Source organism: Pinus tabuliformis, chromosome 1_2, assembly GCF_031772625.1.
Source record: "Pinus tabuliformis cultivar Carrire ecotype Pingquan chromosome 1_2, CPIR1, whole genome shotgun sequence".
In the NCBI taxonomy this organism is placed as follows: domain Eukaryota; kingdom Viridiplantae; phylum Streptophyta; class Pinopsida; order Pinales; family Pinaceae; genus Pinus; species Pinus tabuliformis.
In genome coordinates, this window is record NC_142298.1 from 46,040,705 (window position 1) to 46,059,982 (window position 19,278).

Here is a 19,278-nt window from a genome sequence, read left to right on the forward strand (position 1 = left end):
GTTACATATCCTGAGATCTGAAGACTGTTGACATCTGAAGCCCTTGCTGATGTAGACTGGTTTCTGATCTAGGGTTTGATTCTACCATGTAGATCTTCAGCTGTTTTGATATCTTGTAGATACTTGATTCTTGAATGTCTCTTTTCTGCCCTTCCTTTGACTGCTGAACCCATCCCTCTGATACCATGTTGAAGAATCTAGGGCATGCATAATTAGAGTGATTCTTTATTACATGATAACAATTTGTGAAGTATTTATGCAATCTTTATCTTAGCTTGTTGTTTACTTTATTATTGGCATGTGTAATTTAACTTCATCAAACTGCTATCAAAACAAAAGAGACAAGAACACAAATGTTTGGCTATCTGCCAGGGCCAAAACATCTCCCTCTTGGAGAGGAAAAACCCATGCGTAAATTCTTCTTATAGAGATTCCTTTGACAAATACCAAGACCATGACCCTTAACACACTCTGCCTCTCCAAGACCAAGACATTAATCCTTCTTTCTGTTGCTGCTGAGATCATCCTCATTGCTGCATCATTGAAGCTATCACTACAGCATCCCTGAGATCTTCACTGTTGCTTCTATATCAATGAGATCCATTGAGATCTTCACGGTGATCTCTTATGCTTTCATTGATGCACTGAGATCTTCATTATACCAGTCTTTACATTATGTCAATGAGATGTTCATTGAAGTTTTCCTCACGTGGACTGTGTACTATGTTTTATCATCACTGTATAAATCATTCCTTCATAGTCAGTATGCTGGAGCTTTAGTACTGCTACTTCTTGTTATAGATTGACTGCTCTATTGTCCCTTCACCTTGTGCCGAGACTCAGTATGGAATTCGGAGATTCATCACAGGATGATCATTGAGACATCCACTACTGAGAAGGAGAGCATTGCCATCCATATCACTGAGATCAATACCAAGACTTCATGCTGGCTGCTACAAGAATATAGTATGTGTGAAGGCCGAGGGTATACTATCCATCACTTCATGCTGCATGATCTACTTTGATCCATCCAAGGACATCATAGGTATGTCGAGAGGAGGATAATCTAAGTTCTGCTGCTCCTTGTACCCATCCGAGGAGGTAGCTGAACCTTAGATCTATCCCACAGAGAAATGCGGATTTGCTCTTTGACTTTGACTGCGGCTCCTTAACCTTGACTGCAGCTTACTACGGCTCCCTTTTCCATTGAATACGGCTTACTACAACTCCTCTTCCTCCATTGACTGCGGCTTACCCTTCACTGTGGCTCATCAGAGACATCCAAAATTTTCTATATCATTTTCGTCTACCCTTCATGGGTATTTATAGTGGTTATCCATATATGTAAGCTGACCTTAACTCATGAACCGACGTGTCCATTATTTCAAGCCGACATGACATGTATTTATACATTTTAATTCATTTCTTTGTAGCCGACATGATCATCTCCTTATTGCTTTGCTTGCAGACTTCGGAGGGCTTGATTTGAGGCATTGATCTTGGTCTTGGAGGGATGTTACACTAGTTGAAGACTTGTACACATTTACATGGACTCATGACATGATTCTTTGACATAGAAATAAATTCTAAAGACATCAAGAAGAAGTCTTTCACCTAATGACCCTTCAGCAAGATTACAAAGATAATTTATTCTCTTTTATTACATCAAATACAAAGATCATGTCATTATGAAGGTCGAACCTAGTTACACTTTCTTCAACAACCTAGTGAGTACCTTGGAATCATTTCTTCCCATGATTACTCATAAAACCCTAGGTGTAGTGTAAGTCTTTCTTTGGTCTCTCAAAGAGAGCGAAAAGCCTTTTGGAAGTGTGAAATCGTCACATAGAGCTTCTTTGAGAGGTCCTACCTCATATCGTAGAGTCTTGACGTTAGGAATACCTATTATCATCATCATATCTAAAACCCTAAGTCTTGATCTCTTCATCTTAAAGCTTTTCTTGGAGAGTGTGTTAGCTTCCTTGAAGCATTTAGCCATCATTGTGTCTCTCCTTGAATGGGCTTGGTGGAATCACTTCACACCTAAATCATTGATTTATCCATTCCAAGTGATTCTCGTCCCACTGGGACTCCTTCCATTGGTGAAAGTCCGTAAAGAGCTGGGGACACTAACTAAAGTGACAATGGGTCATTGTCCCATTGTTGTCACTTAGTCTAGTAGTTGTCCCTTGGGTTTTCCCTTCCTAATGGCCCTACTAGATTAAGTGGTAACACATCATATTGTGAAAATGAAATTCTCTTGAGAACTCGCAAAACTTTGAACCAATCCCCAACTCTTTGGAGTTGGTTGTCAAAGTGGATTTCAGAAGCTTGATTGAAGACTCATCCAATTTTCTTTGTACTTTTCTGAATGCGTAAAACTGTGACTTTTTGACTCAATACAAATGAATTATTTCAATTAAAAAAATAAAAGAACTAATTATAAAATGTTAATATTATTTCCATGGTGATCATATTTATTACACATTGAAAGAGGGAAAACTTCTGAGGCAATATTCTATGCAAATAGTTCACGTTTAACAAATATTTCACGCCTAGGAGTGAGAAGCATAACCATGATATACAACTTATCAAGAAAAAATTATATCGCTCACTATTCAATAATGTAAATCTTCACAAATCTGGTAATATCAAGAATGTATTTACTATTATGTAAGAAAGTAGTCAATCATGTGAAAATTCCAGATCTAACTCGGATCTAGACTTTTTGCAGTTATCTGGTAATTTTAAACCTATCATTTATTAAAGATTATTTGTCTTAGCAAAAATATTTACTGCAAATACTGAATAAAAACACGACTGCAATATTCACCAATTAAAAATTCACAGGAACTGAGAAAACCATACACATAAAAAATAGACATAGATGTTTTTGGACGAATGTCCCTGGAAAAACCCCAATGTGGTGAAAACCAGTTCTGCAAATGAGGGTTTTATTATTTCTTCAACAAATCTGTAATTGATAGATATTACAACTTCTTGTCGTAGATATTAATAATTTTAGATTTAGTTTGTTTATTTTTTTAAATTGATAAGGCCCATGCAAGTCTAAGAGTTTGATTTTAGCTAATTTCATTGTTTGTTCTTCTTTCTGTTTTCTAAATGTTGTTCCTCCGCCAAAGCATGATCTCTATATGTCTTCATATCAATCGACATATTAACTATTGAATTTAATAAAATATAGGATGTGTGATTACAAGTTTATGTTTAAATTGTAATGAAAATATGCTTTTCCTCATAAATCACATTTCTTCATTAATGTTTTGATTTTTATTTGAACCTTGCATAGAATTGCATATCATTTATAATTGATTCTAGTTGCTTGTAGTTGCATGCAGGAATTCCCATGGCCAATGTAAGCTTGCATTTATCAGGAGCTCATAATGTTCTAAATTCTTTAGCGGTATGTTACAATCTTTGTTACTTTTAAGATTCTCATTTGGCTGAAGGATGCATCTTTTTGATCTAAGTATTTTTGTTCTAATATCGAATACTAGGTAATCTCATATGCCTATGGTCTTTTAATTTAGAATGTTGTTGTTATAATTAATTATTCTAAATGACTTAGAGTCTTATTTTTGCTTACTTTTTATTATGGTTTAGAATTGATTTTCCTTACACAACTTATATTTTTCCTATTCTACAGAGCTGGAACTAGATATGATACTTGAAATATAACACATTACAATATTATTTTAATCCCTGAAAGTTGGTACTTCAAATGCCATATTTAGGATTCGTAATTGTATCATAGAGATTGGAAGTGGAGTAATGGGAATTCCTCCAAATTTGATGTCAAAAACTTTGTACTAGATCTAGACTTGATATCTCTATTACTTTGTGCCTAAATAGGAATTGGGGAATCAATGACTTTGAGAGGAGGGGGTGTTGAAAAATGTAATTAGTATTCGTCTTCATAATTGTATTTGAGTCATGATGTAATGTATTTGTCAAAAGAAAGAAAAATGAATTTTATTATAAAAGAAATTGACTTATTAAAGCAGGGTTTCATGCTTTTAGGTCAAAACCTCCATTGTAGGCTTCATTGTCTTTGTAAAAGACCCTTCTTGGGCTTCATCTATCAAAGAATAAATTTATTTTTATGTAAAATAGGCCATTTAGGCCTCTTCCACCAATTCGGCCTCAACTTGGACAAGTCGACCTAATTAGGGTGGAAAAAACCACTATAAAAAGGTATCAACTCGACTCATTTGGAGCACATCCACAAGAAGTTTGATTTGCAGTAGCTGGAGGCAAAAAAGGGTGCGAAGTTCAAGGAAGAGGGAGAAAAGTTAAAACCCTAGCAAAGGAGAAGGAAATCTTTGTCAAGAAAAATAAGTCTTATTCTCTCTCTCTACTCTCACATGTGTGAAATTTTGAAGTTGCTAGGGAGGTCGAAGTTGCTGGGCTGCAATACGGTCGAAATTTTGAAGCTGGGGGCTGAAATTTTGATGTTGGGGGCTGAAATTCTGGATTGTTGTTACACTGAAGCTGTTGGACAAGAAGAAACTACTAAAGTTTTCCGAATCATCTTGGAAGGCTGACTTGGTGGAGGAGGAAGGTCTTTTGGTTAGGTCTAAGGTCTTGGTCTATCTCAATTTGATTAGTGGAAGTGTTTCACTGGGTTTTGCCCTAGAGAGGGGTTGTAGCCCTGGTTGAGTGCCTACATCTAGTGTCGTTGATATTCATGTTTTATTTTGATGATTGCTTGATGTGAAGAAGATAAAAGAAGAACATAAACAAAGTTAACAAAGAATACAAGAAAATCACAAGTAATTATCAACATAAGAAAATCTTTCTGCCTTTCTGATTTTCTAACAAGGGGGAAGTTATGGCAGAGTCTTGCATAAGTATGCAAGTCATTTAAAAATAATTTTTTGTGTTGGTTGGTTCTCCATGAAGGTCTGTTAGTTAAAGAAATACTTAGTAAATTATAGATCTTTGATCTATATTGTGTTCAATGCTAAAAGCAGGAAATATAAGGCATATCTTATGGTGATATCTATTTGCTAGGACCTTCTGGACATTCAAGCATAATATAATTACATGTTCATATCTCTATAGCTTGGTGAGGGCCCCTCCTAGGTGGCACTTGGATAATTTTGGGGTTGTTGCAAAGAGTTATGACATATGATACAATTATCTATGATTTCTTTTATTTGGAAAAACCATTGAAATGGAGCGTTTAAGGAAACAATTCCCACCAATAGTTGGGAGGATTAATAGCATTCTACATTCTGTGTGTGTGTGTGTATTTGTATAGCTTGAGGGTTGCTCAACTAGTTGTCACTATTATCACAAAATCTAGTAGCCTAGTGCAAAGCCTCACTAGGCATTTTAGGTATAGGACAACAATGAGATTAGTGACCACTGTCACCTTAATGGCTTCTCCTCTATTGTTTTGTGCAAATGGCTCTCTAAGGAACTTTCTACACACCCTAAAATGGTTTTCAACCAAGAAAGGCTTGGGGTGAAAAAGAGATGTTGGATTGGAGAAAACTACCGGCAAAACCTTGGAGGCTTAGATAATGTCTATGGATGTTTAAGTAGGCTGTTCCAGTAGCCAACATCAACTTATAAAACATTTTTAGAAGTTAGGGTTTGAAGAGTATGCAGTTTTACAACATGCAAAACATTATACAAAACAATGGAAATAACCTATTCATGGCATACTAAACAATGGCTTAAGGCTATTGGAAGGGGGTAAAAAAGGGATAGTTTAACTATATGTTTTTAGTGGCTGAAAATGCATAACATAACAAACAAGACCTAGACGTTAGCTCTAAAATTGGGGAAAAACATGCATAAAATGATAGATTTTGCTTCTCAATGATAAACGGATGCAACTCCTACTGAAAGGTTAATAACGTATAGGTGCAATTATGCTATGAAATGCAGATTTAATCGAACCCTAACCCTAGTTTACCATAAAATTAAAATATTGGAAAATTTGTGATGATTGACACATAATAATTAATGCATTTAGTCAAATGGGCAATGGAGTCAATAGGATGATGTCAAGACAAGAGGACCTTGAATAGAGAGGTAGGAGAGAGAAAAACTGTTTGACCTCCAAACCCTAGCGACTTTCTTCTTTAGTGGATTTAAAGTCAAAGATGCAATATAGTTCCTTTGATGGATTCCTGATGACAAATTTTGCATAATAAGAAACAAGAGTTCATAAATGATATTGCAATTTTTAATATGGCAGAAGATAAACCTTAATTTCATTAGTTCATGCAAAATCGATGAAAAATAACATTAAACTTACACCATTCAAGCAGGCATCACTTCATCAATCCATAGGAAGTCTCTCCGTGCAAAATATATCTTCCTCAAGACAATTCAAATACCCTATTTAGGCAAGCGAAACAGAGAACTTGTGCACACTCTTTGCAAGAGAAAGAATTGAGTGTCTGTGATGATGATCAAAGACAATTTGACTTCCCTCTATGAGGGCAACCAAGTCGATTTTATGTTAATTTACACTAAAAGCCCTAAAAGCATTACTTCAAGTGTTCAACAAGGATAATAAGTCACAAGGCAACCTAAAGATAGGTTTACATAATGATAAAACATAATAAATGACTTGTTTCTCACGTGTAGGAAAAGTAGCTCTCCAACACGATGTCATCCTCATAAAGTGAGCATCTCCATCAAGGAAGGTGCTAAGAAGGGTCAAAAAGTGCTTCTCACTGCAAGGCATCTCAACATTGTGAAAGGGTGCATCTCCAAACACAACTCTTCATCTAAGATATCATCATCAAGAAGCCATATTACATCATCAATTTTGATGAATTCAAGCTTTTACTCCACATTTATCTAATAGGTACCCTACTTGAATTCAGCCCCTATTGACCATGTACATATCAATAGTCCAAGAAGTAGGGTATAAAGCAGTAGACACATTTTTTTAGTCAATATCATCATTGTAATCCATAATTCTGCAAGTTTATTGTAGAAATGATTATAGTATGACAATTAAGCCATGTAACAACACCTAGGTAAGCCTATGATTCTTCTCAAAGGGTTTCACTCTAGGGAGTTTGTTAACCTCCCCAAATTATGTGTGTTTGTAAACACAAATGATTGGCAGAGTTTTTCTCCTAGATATACCCCAAAGTTAGGGTGGAGTTCATTGATAAGGTCCATGGTGAGTCCTAGTGTTAATCGAGTCTATGTTTTTCATACTAGATCATGTGCCTTGTTGCAAAATCTGATTGAGTCTCAAGTGGGCTATGTCTATGTGTATTTCCCCTTCTAAGGGTTGAATTTGTAATATTTTATGTAAAAGTGTGTTTAGAAATATTTTTGGTAAATGGTTCCTCACAATTAGAACACCATTACCAAAATACTTTTTAGATAGAGGGTGGAAAAAATAATTAATCCCCTCTTGAGTCTTTTTAATTTTAATTTCTGGCAAAAACAAAATTAATATTAGCCATAAATTATCCAAAAAATAAAATGAAGGGAAAATTAATTACCCTCCAAGTGGAAAATTCATAAAAAAATTATTTGAGGCTATTTTCAAAGGAAAAATTCAAGTCAAAGATAAAATGTCTCATTTCCAAGGCATAAGGATCTAGTCTAGAAATTCGTTGGGGCAAAAAAGATTATTTTCCTAGCAAATAGAATTTTGTTGGACCAAACAAAGAATTATTTTGCACAAGTAATGATAAGTCTATTTTTTGGAGGTCCTCTATGGTCTAGAAGTCAAAGTTTGACCCCTCTAGCAAAATGAACAAGGAAGGTTGAAATGTTTTGGAGATTTGTGCCAACTAATCAAGTGATTGAATTTTTTTCATCAAGGATCAAGTCATGGATCAATGCAACTAGCTGTTATTTCCACTTGGGGGGGTGGGGGGAGGGTTTATTCACTCTCATTTTTCTATACAAGGAAGCTCTCAAGCTCCTCATTGTATCTCGATCTCACTAGATCAATTTTTTTTGTACTGACCTAAGCTCTGTTGGAATTTTTGCATTAATAAAGACTTTGGGGTTTCAATTCAAACTCAAAGTGTCTCTCGCTTAATGATTCATGGTATGTGCTGAATGTGTTTAATGCTCTAATTTATGCTATCATTGAAGTTTATTGTTTCATAGCTAGTGGTTGGACTATCTATTAGCACAAGTATCTTGCTTTAGGTTTTGGGCTAGAGTAAACACTTAGGCAGTGGCAGATCTAGCGGGTATCTCTAGATCTCTAGCCTATTTGTGTGAATCAAACCCCTATGAAACTAATGATCTATTTTTCAAGTGTATAGAGATATTTCAGATGATTCAGAGCTTGGGGGAAGCCCAAGTTCAAGGACTTTGAGGTGATTGCATTTTGTTTGGACCCTGAGCTTATCTAACGAATCTATTTTTGCAAAGTTTGGGTTTGTGCATTAAAATTAAAATTATTTCCATCAAATTATCTTGCAAATTCTATTCTTGGGCTATTGATGAATTATTTGCTAATAAGAGCCAATATTCTCTTGTAGATTATTGTAAATATTTTGTAAATTATTTCTAACCCTTATATATTATTTTTCCTCATTTTTAAATAATTTTTGGGGTTTTATTTATTCAATCTTTCTTCTTGATCTCGTGGATGGCTCTATTTATTTGACTTCTAGGTATTTGACTTGCAATGCGTTGTACACATTGTACATGTGGTGCTGTGTACATGTGGTGTTGTGTACATGTTGTACATATGGTGCTGTCCGCATGTGGTGATGTGTACATGTGATGCTTTGTACACGTTGTGCAGGTGGTGTTGTGTATATGTGGTGCTGTGTACACATTGTTCAGGGGGTGTCGTGTACATGTGGTATTGTGTACATGTCGTACATGTTGTGTTGTATATATGTGGTACTGTGTTATGGGTATTGTGTAGGCGTTGTGTCGCGACATGTGTATTCATTATATTGTATAGTGTGTATGTATATGTATTGTGTAGTACACCGAGTGTAGGTGTATGTGTGGTGTTGTACGCCGAGTGTAGATGTATGTGTTGTGTTGTATATTGTGTATGTGTATGTGTTGTACAATGTTATGGGACAGGAAGGTATGGGACTGTCTGGAACCTTGTTGTTGTTATAGAGGGTTGAGGCGGTATAGTCTTTGGATGCCCTTGTTGTTGCTATTGAGGGTAGAGGCGGTTTAGTCTTGGGATACCCATGTTGCTATTGAGGGTAGAGGTGGTTTAGTCTCGAGATACCCTTGTTGCTAATATTGAGGGAGGAGGTAGTTTAGTCTCTGGATTCCCTTGTTGTTTGAAGAGAAGATAAGGCACTGGGTGCTTGCTAGGTTTGGAAAACCAAACCAGTGTGTATATGTGGTTAAAGAGAAGAGAAGGTATTGGGTACTTGCCGAGTTTAGCAATCGATTCAGTGTATGTATGAAAAGGACAAAGAACAAAGGCAAAAGAAAAAGAATCATTGAAAGATAAGTATCAATATTTTATTTCAGTTTTTAACTATGCATGAGATCTATGATTATGATTTATGATGGTTGCATGTGATTTATGATTATGATTTATGATGGTTTTGTTTTTAGCTAACTGGATGTGATATGTTTATACATGATGATTTGATTGAAGAGTTAGTTTGACTTGTTGTGGTAGGAAGTAAACAGAATCGCAAGTGTACCTTATTGACGGGCCACCAAAGAGTTATGATTTGAATATATTTCAATTCCTTTTTAGTCTAATAGCAATTATGTGCTTGGTACATGAAAGCAGGAAAATGCTTGGTTTGGGAGGGTTGTATTTGACTGCAAGAATTAGCAGCAGTAGCAAAAGGAATTGGAATAGGCAGCAGTATGATGGTGAAGCATCCAGGAGCAGGTCCATTGTGGGACATTGGTACCCAATAGTGTCCATTGATTTCCATGAGCATGCTATGATCGGTATGATGGTTTTGAGGCAGGAATATGCCTCGGTTTTTGGACTTTCCGATGTGAGGAAACCTTGCCAAGGGATGGATCGCTTGGGAAGGGGATGTTGGAGAACTTGGAAGGTGAGTGACTTCATGGAAGGGGGGTGACCGAATTGTTCGAGGGATTGTGTAGCGGAGAAGGGAAGGTCGTGGAATGAAATTGTTTTGGTCATTAGCATTGCCAGATGGAATCAATAGCACATTGGGAGTGTGCCTTGGAACAATGAGTCAGTAATTGTTCACTTAGGGCACATGTAGCGCAAGGATCATAATGCTGGACATTGGATGCAGGTTTGACTTTGGCAATGGATTCCGGACTTCCTGGGAAGGAGGCGAATTCTGGTATTACTTTGAGGGTGGAGGTGTGAGCCTCTGGATCAATGTTGCACGAAGCGGGAGCGAAGCGGAAGCGCGGAGCGCGGAAGCGTCATTTTCCAAAAATCTAGGGAGCGAAGCGTCCGCGGAAGCGTCTGCTATATATATATATTTTTATATTTTTTTTTGCATTTATACTCAAAACAAACATCCCAAATACCAAATTAATTGTAGAAGACATGAAAACATGCATATTTTTGCATAAATCAAGATAGATATGGCATCCATGATTCCATTGTAGTTACTAGTATGTACAACAATCATCTATATTCTAGCTATTACAAACATACATCAAATTTTTAAGCATATTATAAAACATAAAACATTTAAGCATATTATAAAACATAAAACATAGAGCATATTATGATTTATCTAGCAAGTGAGCAACTGTCAACATTTGTCATGTCCAAAATTCAAATAATAATGTTTACAAAATATGTCACTTGGTCACCGCCAAGCCAAAAAGGTTCAAAATTCAAATTCACAAGTCTACAAGTCTAATGAGTAATCTATGACAAAAAGAAGTAGATTGTGAATATATCTACTAATCTCTCCTCCTTCCACCACGAATAGAATGTGATGGCGGGCCTCCACGTGGTGGCAATGAAGAAGATGGTCCCTGTGTAAGTCGTGGCACTGGAACTGATGAAGAAGAACCCCCTGCCGTTGGTGTTGAACCATGGAACCTAGAAACCAAGGGACCAGATGGGGGTGGGGGTGGTGGCATATCAACACCCGTGTCATCATCCTAGAATCGCTCAAAAAATTCATGCAAAAAAAAAAAACACTAGTTAACAAAAAAATTAAAAACATGAATTAGAGAAATGCTTTATAAGGGAAAATTGGAAAATTCATACCACAATGGACATACCTGGATAAGAGAATCCTCTAATTGCTCTAGTCGCAACACTCCATCCTCCAAATTGGGCTCCTCTGGATTCTTGTCCCAAGTCAACAAGTCTTTATTAGACTTTGCATCTTCACAGTAATGGGACAACAATCGCAAGTTGTAATGAACATAAACCAAGCTCTCTGCCCGGTCTAAATTCAACCTGTTCCTTTTAACACTGTGGATGAAAGAATAAGAGCTCCAACACCTCTCTGCAGAAGAAGTGTTTACCACCTGTGATAGCACCCGCAATGCCAAACTCTGTAGAAGTGGAGTAAGCCCTCCATGCATGTTCCACCACTCAAGAGCAGAAAAATGCTCTCGATCTTGAATTGCATGCATGCTCGAAAATGGACCAGTGTTGCTCGTATAGTTGCTCACCTGTCTCCGTACCAATGCAGCCTCCTCCTCATCAGGGATTAATCTACTCAATGCAGCCATATATTTTTCGTGAACCTCTTTATCTTGGTGTGGTTTTCTCCTGACTCCCCCCCCAGGTGCTGGTTTTGAAAGCCATGATGGATGATAGTATTTAGGTGTCAAAACATATGCTAATGCATGCAATGGAACATTTAGCATATCCCATCGTTTTTCCACCTCTTCACGAATATAATTGTACAAGGTGGTATCTCTAGGCTCAACAATGTCTTTAATCTGCCCCAACATGCTATCCATTTGCTCATACACCTCCCCAATTACTGGTCGATCTGAATCTGCAAACTTGATCATGTAATAAATTGGTTTGGTGAATTGCAAAACATATTTAACCTGTGACCAAAAGTAACTGTCAAGAACAGTGTCCTTGACTTCATTAGCACCATCTGTACTGACGTTAATTTCATCCCATGTTTCAGCACACACCAGATTAGTTAAAGCTTGTCTCACCCTCACTAGCCGCCTAAAGGTGAGGTAATAACTAGCAAATCTTGTCTTTGCAATTTTAAGCAATTGCAACTTGGAGTAAGTGCCATAGAAGTAGTTTACCCTTGTATGCCCTGTGATGAATTTAATGAGCTGCTTCCCTTTCTTGTAAACCTCAGCAATCCACCCACAATCTTTGTGTTTCACAATATCATGCATCAAAAGGTTCAATGTGTGAACCAGGCACCCAGACCAAAAGATGTGTGGATGAGTACGCTCAATAATTTTTCCTGCTAACTTACAATTTGCTGCATTATCTGTGATCACTTGAACCACATTATTCGGACCAACATCTTTGATTGATTTCAATAGGAGATCTGCAATGTTTGGTGCAGTTGGACTGATGGAGGAGGAGTCATGAGATGCAATAAATACTGCACCACTAGAAGAAACACCAAGAACATTTATCAAATGTTGGTTTCTAATATTTGTCCACCCATCTGATACAATGGATACCCCAGAATCCACCCACTCATGTGTAAAACGTGTCAAAGCTCTTTGAACCTTAGCTTTTTCTCTTTCTAATAACACTGTTCTAGCTTTCTCATAGTTGGGGGCCTTGTATCCTTTTGGGGCTTCATTGATGGCCTTTACCATTTCATGCCAATAGGGAGAGCGAAGCACATTGAATGGTACACCGCAAGCACAAAGAAAACGGACTATCTTTCCATCCACATCATCCCTCCCAGTAACATTAAGGAAATCCCCTATTGTTTTTCTACCTCCAGAGGTTGCAAAAGTACCATGAGGAGATGGGCAACTACCAAATTTAGAGGTTGCACTTGATTCAGAATGAGTTTTTTGTTTCTTGTTTTTTCGTTGTGCAGCCATCTCTATTTTGATGTATTTTTGTCTTTGTTCACTTGAAATGTTTGGGCAAATGGTTACCCCCACAGAACCCTTTTTTTCATCACTGTCTAGCACCCCACAAAGATGCCTCCTCAGACGGGTATATGAACCCGTATATGGTTTTCCTCCATGACAACCATGAGGGCACATCCATTTGTAAGATCCACCACCCTTTCCCCCTTCAAGTTTGGTCACATAGTTCCACAAGGGATTTGATGTACCTTTCCCATCTTGTGCTTCAGTGTCCTCTTCAAGTTCATCCCCTTCCTCTTCAAACCCTTCCTCCTCATCATACATTGGGTCACTACTATTAGGACCAAGTTCATCCCCTTCCTCTTCCCCTCTATTCCTCACCCTTGCCATCATTAAAACCAAGAGTGGAATGATACATAGAAGCCAAAAGAACACCATCTTGGAATATGGATATAGGTGGTGGACAACCTGTAAATAAAGGAGCAAGTAGAAACAATGGGAAAGAGTAGGAGAGAGAGGAGAAAAATACAATTTTTTTTTCAAAAAAACAAGGGAGTTTGGGGTTTGAACTTACCTCTTTAGCTCTTGTAGATGAAGTCCTCCAAGCTCCTCCTCCTTCTCCTAGCTCCTCCTTCTTCACTCCTCCAAGCTCTCCTCTCTTCTCCTCTCCTTTCCTCTCTTCTCTTCTCCTCTCCTCTCTTCTCTTCTCCAACTCTCATAAACTCAAAGTGAGCAAATGAGAAGAGAATGGGGGCTTTATTCTTTTCTAAAGTCACCCTAAACTCACCTAACCCACCCCCTCATGCTAGTTAAGTTAAACTTTAAAAGAAATTAAAAAAAAAAATATGTTTAATTCGCTGCCCGCGGGGTTGCGTCCGGGTTGCGCCTGGGTGGCGTGCGGGTGGCGTGCGCTTCCGGGCAGGTTGCGTGGCGCCACCCCGTGCCCGAAGCGTCTGCCGAACCGCGATTCCGGGGGGCCGCAACATGAAATGGCAGGAATCGTTTTTTTTGCCCGGAATCGCGCCACCTCCAAAACGGAATCGCGCTTCCAGTGGGGATTCCGGATCGATTTGCTCCGATCCGCGATTCTGCCTTTGGATCCGGGGGGGGGGGGGGCGATTCCTGCAACACTGCTCTGGATTCCCTTATTGCGGACGCAATTATCATATCCTTTTATTTGCTGGTTAAAGCAGATGCGCATATGTATATATGTGTATTTTATTGTGAATATTGTACCGAGATGGATTTATAAGGCTCCATAGACAGTATGATTATTTGCTGGTTGAAGCAAATGTGCATAAGTATATGTGGTTGTTCTTGTAAGTACTGTAATGAGTTGTGTTATAAAGTTCTAGTAAGAGGTATGGTCGTCATGTTGTTATGTTTGTCATGTTGGTTTTGCTTTTCAGCAGGTTGTTCATTGTAAATACTGCATTGAACTGTGTTATAAAGCTCCATGGGCAGTATGTTTTGGTTTTCACCGATTTTGCTAGTCATAGGTGTCATAAAACACTGAGAACAACGTTTCCCTAAGGGGGAGGGGTATGTAATAGCCCCAGGTTAAAAGTTCATGTAATAAGGTTAATAAAGGCAAAATAAGACCAAGGTCATGGGATGTTAGTTTTTGGTAGCATTGGAAGTGCTCTGGCCTTGAAAGCTGGTGGAGAGGGAAAGGCACATGAGTTCTAAAGAACCCAGAAACCATTTGGTGAAATTCCACCTGGATTGTATTTTATTAAAGTAATTAATATTTTTAATGGAGTTCCTAAGTCTAAACTTAGGGAAATTAAAATATTGATGGGTATTAATCAAAATATGGGTGAGAATGCTCTAGAAGGCGGATCAAGTCATGTTTAATCTTAGCCGTTGATTAGAGACTTAATCTTGACTGTTGAAGACTCAACAAGAAAAATATAAAATGGAGGCTTGGGGTTCATTTGGAAACACACACGGAGAGAACAAATTGATCAAGAATTCAATTCCTAGGGCAGGGTTTGTTAAGGATTTCGAATTAACTGATCATTCCGCAGTAGAGGGGCAACAGTGAGAATCCGGGGGAAGGACTTTCTGGAGAATATAGACAGAGAGGCAGAGAGAGCCAGCAGAGCAGAAAAGCTGCCTACCACGCAGAAGTCGGAACTGCCAAGAACAACCGGAACTGTCGGGAACAACCGGGAAAGCTGACACAGAGGGCAGAAGTTGGAATTGCCGGGAACAACCGGAACAGCCGGGAAAGCTGACACAAAGGGCAAAAGCCGGAACTGCCGAGAACAACTGGAACTGCTGGGAACAGCCAAAACTGTCGGGAACTGCTGGAATAGCCGGGAACAACTGGAATTGCCAGGAACAGCCAAAACTGTTGGGAATTGCCGGAACAGCTGGGAACGCTGATGTAGAGGGCAGAAGCCGGAACTGCCGAGAACAACCGGAACTGCTGGGAACTGCCAGAACAACCGGGAAAGCTGACGCAAAAGTAGCTGGGGTTAGCCAGTCTTGTGTCGGATTAACCAGAATTTTTCCGGGTGAAGTGAGGTAAAACTCACTCAGATTTTCCACCAGTATTTTTCTCTGTAAAGGATTGCGAGACGAGCATCCTAGATATGTATTCAGATATTTCTCCTACATAATAATAAACCCTCAGAACTGCTATACCGGTTTTCCTGCGTTGGGTTTTTTCGGGGACTATTGTGTCCAAAAATAAGTGTGTCCTATGTATCTTGTTCTTTGCTCTGTTTTCAGTTTTATGAGATCAAATATTTAATTAGTGTAGGTTGTAGAAGTAATTTGCTTTAGCATTCAGAAGAATACCGTGATGAATGTAATTTAGAAAAAACAAGTAGGTGAAGTAGATTCAGATTTGTTGCAGTAGGGGTTCCTTCGAGTCGAGGAATTTTCACATGGTATCAAAGCATTGATTTTGAAATAGGAAGAGCAGATCCAATGCTGAACAGTGAGGCTGAATTTCGGCAGCAATTCGAATCCCCTTGAAGGGATTGCGTAGTCCTTGCCGGGAAGCAGATCTGCGGAAATCTCTCTCCAAGTGAGACGACAGAGAGGTAAGATTTCCAGTTCGTGAGTTTGTAGAAGCAGAGGGAGTGACGTAGAGCCTCAGTGCAGTGCTTGAAGGGCGTAGTTTCTGCGGGGGCAGAGATCCACTAGAAAAGAACGAAGACACATAGAAGGGGAATTTTCTCCTTAGAGAACATTCCACCACAAAGTTCAGATTTCTCACTTGCTGAGTAGCTGAGCAGTGCTAAGAAGTGTCTAGAGTCAGTTCGACAGTTGGGTGAGATGGCATCACATGGGCTCAGAGATCAGGACAGGTTGGAATGTGCTTCCAACTATGTCATATGGAAGACCAAATTCTTAGCTGTTCTAGAGGAATATGATCTTGAGGCCTATGCCAATAGTGTTGTAGCTGTTCCTGTTGACAATGATCAAAAGAAGAAGTACAAAGCCGAGCAGGGGAAGGCAAAGAGGCTCATTGTCAATGGAGTTCAAGATCATGTGGTCTCACACTTGCAGGGCAAGGATACAGCCCGAGAGATGTGGGAAGCCTTGTCTTCACTATATGAAGGCTCTTCCGAACAACGGAAGATGTACCTAGAACAAAAGTTGCAGCGGACATTAATGCAGAAAGGAGAAGGGGTGAACGTCTATCTTTAGCGTCTTCAGGACACTAGAGACCAGCTTGTTGCAGTGGGGTCCACTCCTCAGCCAATCGCAATGGTGAGGATAGCCCTGAATGGAGTCTCAGATGAATGACAAGTTTTTCTCCAAAGCATATTGGGCAGAGAGAAACTACCTTCATGGGAGGAGATGTGGGTTTCTCTTCAACATGAGGAGTTAAGGAGGGACCTAGTGAAGGTCAACCTCAGTGGCAGCAATGGGAGTGCCACAAAGACGAAGGAGGAGGAGGAAAACGCAACTCTAGCATCGAAGGCACAACACAAGCCAAAGCTGAAGCAAAAGAAGGACGTTTCGAAGGTGAAATGTTTCAGTTGTGGTGAGATGGGCCACTATGCATCCCAGTGTCCTTTGAAGAAAAAAGACAAGGATGAGAAACATGATCCTAAGGCTGCTTCAACAAATATTAATGAGGATGAGTTTGCCATGAGTGCCTACTCATCTCCAGGAGGGAGATGGGGCGATATTGTGCTGTAGTCGGTAGGACTACATGTGGGCAGGATCCTTGAGGAGTCCACGTCTTGGATCAATTCCTTGCTACGGGAGCCCAAGATTCAGCAGTAGTGAGATGGACTTAGTCTCAGATGATCCAGTGGAGAGTTTCGAGGACAGATGTAGTAGCTAGGGACTAGAGATTGATTAGTGCAGAGCAAGGTTAGCAGTAGTGCAGATGGCACAATGCAGGAGTCAGCAGCAATGTAGAAGATTCAGAGGGTCAGAATCAACAACATTGAGATTCCAACATTCATTGTATTATGTTGAACACAATTAAGTTAAACTAATTTTGGATGTTTTTTAGTTGCTTCTCTCAGCAACTGAGTTGCAGTACAGATGCAGTGTTAGCAGTGGCAGTGCTAGCAACATAACAGATCAAACATTTGAGAGGGAGTTGTAGTACAGATGTAGCAGTGGCAGTGGCAGTGTCATGGATAGCAGTACAGTAGCAGCAGTAGCGCAGTGTTGGTGGCAGACAGAAAGAAGGTGCTTCAAAAACAGAGCAACATGCAGGTGGACATTGTTGCTAGAGCACTTTCCTCGCTAAAAGGGAGTGTTTGTTTTTGGTAGCATCGAAAGTGATCTAGCCTTGAAAATTGGTGGAGAGGCTAAGGCACATGACTTCTAAAGAACCCAAAATCCGTTTGGTGAAATTCCACTCGGATTGTATTTTATTAAAATAATTAATATTTTTAATGGAGTTCCTAAGTCTAAACTTAGGGAAATTGAAATATTAATGGGTATTAATCAAAATATGGTAAGAATGATCTAGAAGGCAGATCAAGTCATGTTTTAATCTTAGCCGTTGATTAGAGACTTAATCTCGATTGTTGAAGACTGAACAAGAAAAGTATAAAATGGAGGCTTGGGGTTCATTTGGAAACACACACGGAGAGAACGAATTGATCAAGAATTCGATTCCTAGGGTAGGGTTTGCTAAGGATTTCGAATTAAGTGATCATTCTACAATAGAGGGGCAGTGAGAATCTGGGAGAAGGACTTTCCGGAGAATATAGACAAAGAGGCAGAGAGAGCTAGTAGAGCAGAAAAGATGCCTGTCACGCAGAAGCCGGAATTGCCAAGAACAATTGGAACTGCTCGGAACTACTGGAACAGTCGGGAAAGCTGACGCAAAGGGTAGAAGTTGGAACTGCCGGAACCTCTGGAACAACTGAGAAAGCTGATGCAGAGGGCAGAAGCCGGAACTGTTGGGAACAATCAGAATCGCTGGGAACTGCCGGATCAACTGGGAACTGCTAGAACAGCTGGGAAAGTTAACGCATAGGGCAGAAGTCGGAATTGCTGGGAATATCTGGAACAACCAGAACTACTGGAATAGCCAGGAAAGCTGACGTAGAGGGCAGAAGAGGTGACGTAGAAATAATTGGGGTTAGCTAGTCTTGCGCCGGATCAACTGGAATTCTGTCAAGTGAAATGAGGTAAAACTCACTCAGATTTTCCGCCAATATTTTTCTTTGTAAAGGATTGCTAGACGAGCATCCTAGATATTTATTCAGATATTTATCTTGCATAATAATAAACCCTCAGAACTGCTACACCGGTTTTCCCGCATTGGGTTTTTCCGAGGACTATCGTGTCAAAAAATAAGTGTGTCCTATGTATCTTGTTCTTTTCTTTGTTTTCTGTTTCATGAGATCAAATATTTAATTAGTGTAGGCTGCAGAAGTAATTTGCTTTAGTATTCAAAAGAATAACTTGATGAATGTAATTTAAAAAAGTCAAGTAGGTGAAATAGATTCAGATTTGCTGCAATAGGGGTTCCTTCGAGTCTAGGAATTTCCACATCGGACACATTCCAAGCTGAATGTTGGCCAAAACATCCTGGTGGGTGTCATTTTCGGTTTATTATGGTTAAGGAAATTGACAAAGGAAAAGAGACAATAATTGACATTTATTTATGAAAATAAAGGAAAATAGGAGAAAAGGGAGATGAAAGGTCACAGGTTTGCATGAGAGGAAAATTGAAGGAAAAATAGAGTAAATTGAAGAAAATGGAGGCCTCAATGTTAAAAAGGCTTATGAGGATCAGTTCACAGGCTTTTGTCAGTTCAGTTTTGGAGCTCTCTCTACTGTCATACTATTGCACACTTAGAGCATTCTTGGAGCATTCTAGCATTGGAGAAAGGA

General features: G+C 39.1%; 1 protein-coding gene across 1 annotated transcript in view; it reads left to right on the plus strand.

The window, feature by feature from the left end:
- The window catches only part of LOC149204349 (uncharacterized), a 525,276-nt gene that overhangs the window by 348,361 nt on the left and 157,637 nt on the right, over window positions 1-19,278 (plus strand). The window contains exon 9 of the mRNA XM_089394693.1: window positions 3,350-3,424. Within this exon, the coding sequence (XP_089250819.1) occupies window positions 3,350-3,424 (75 nt within the window). The remainder of the gene's footprint in view (window positions 1-3,349; window positions 3,425-19,278) is intronic.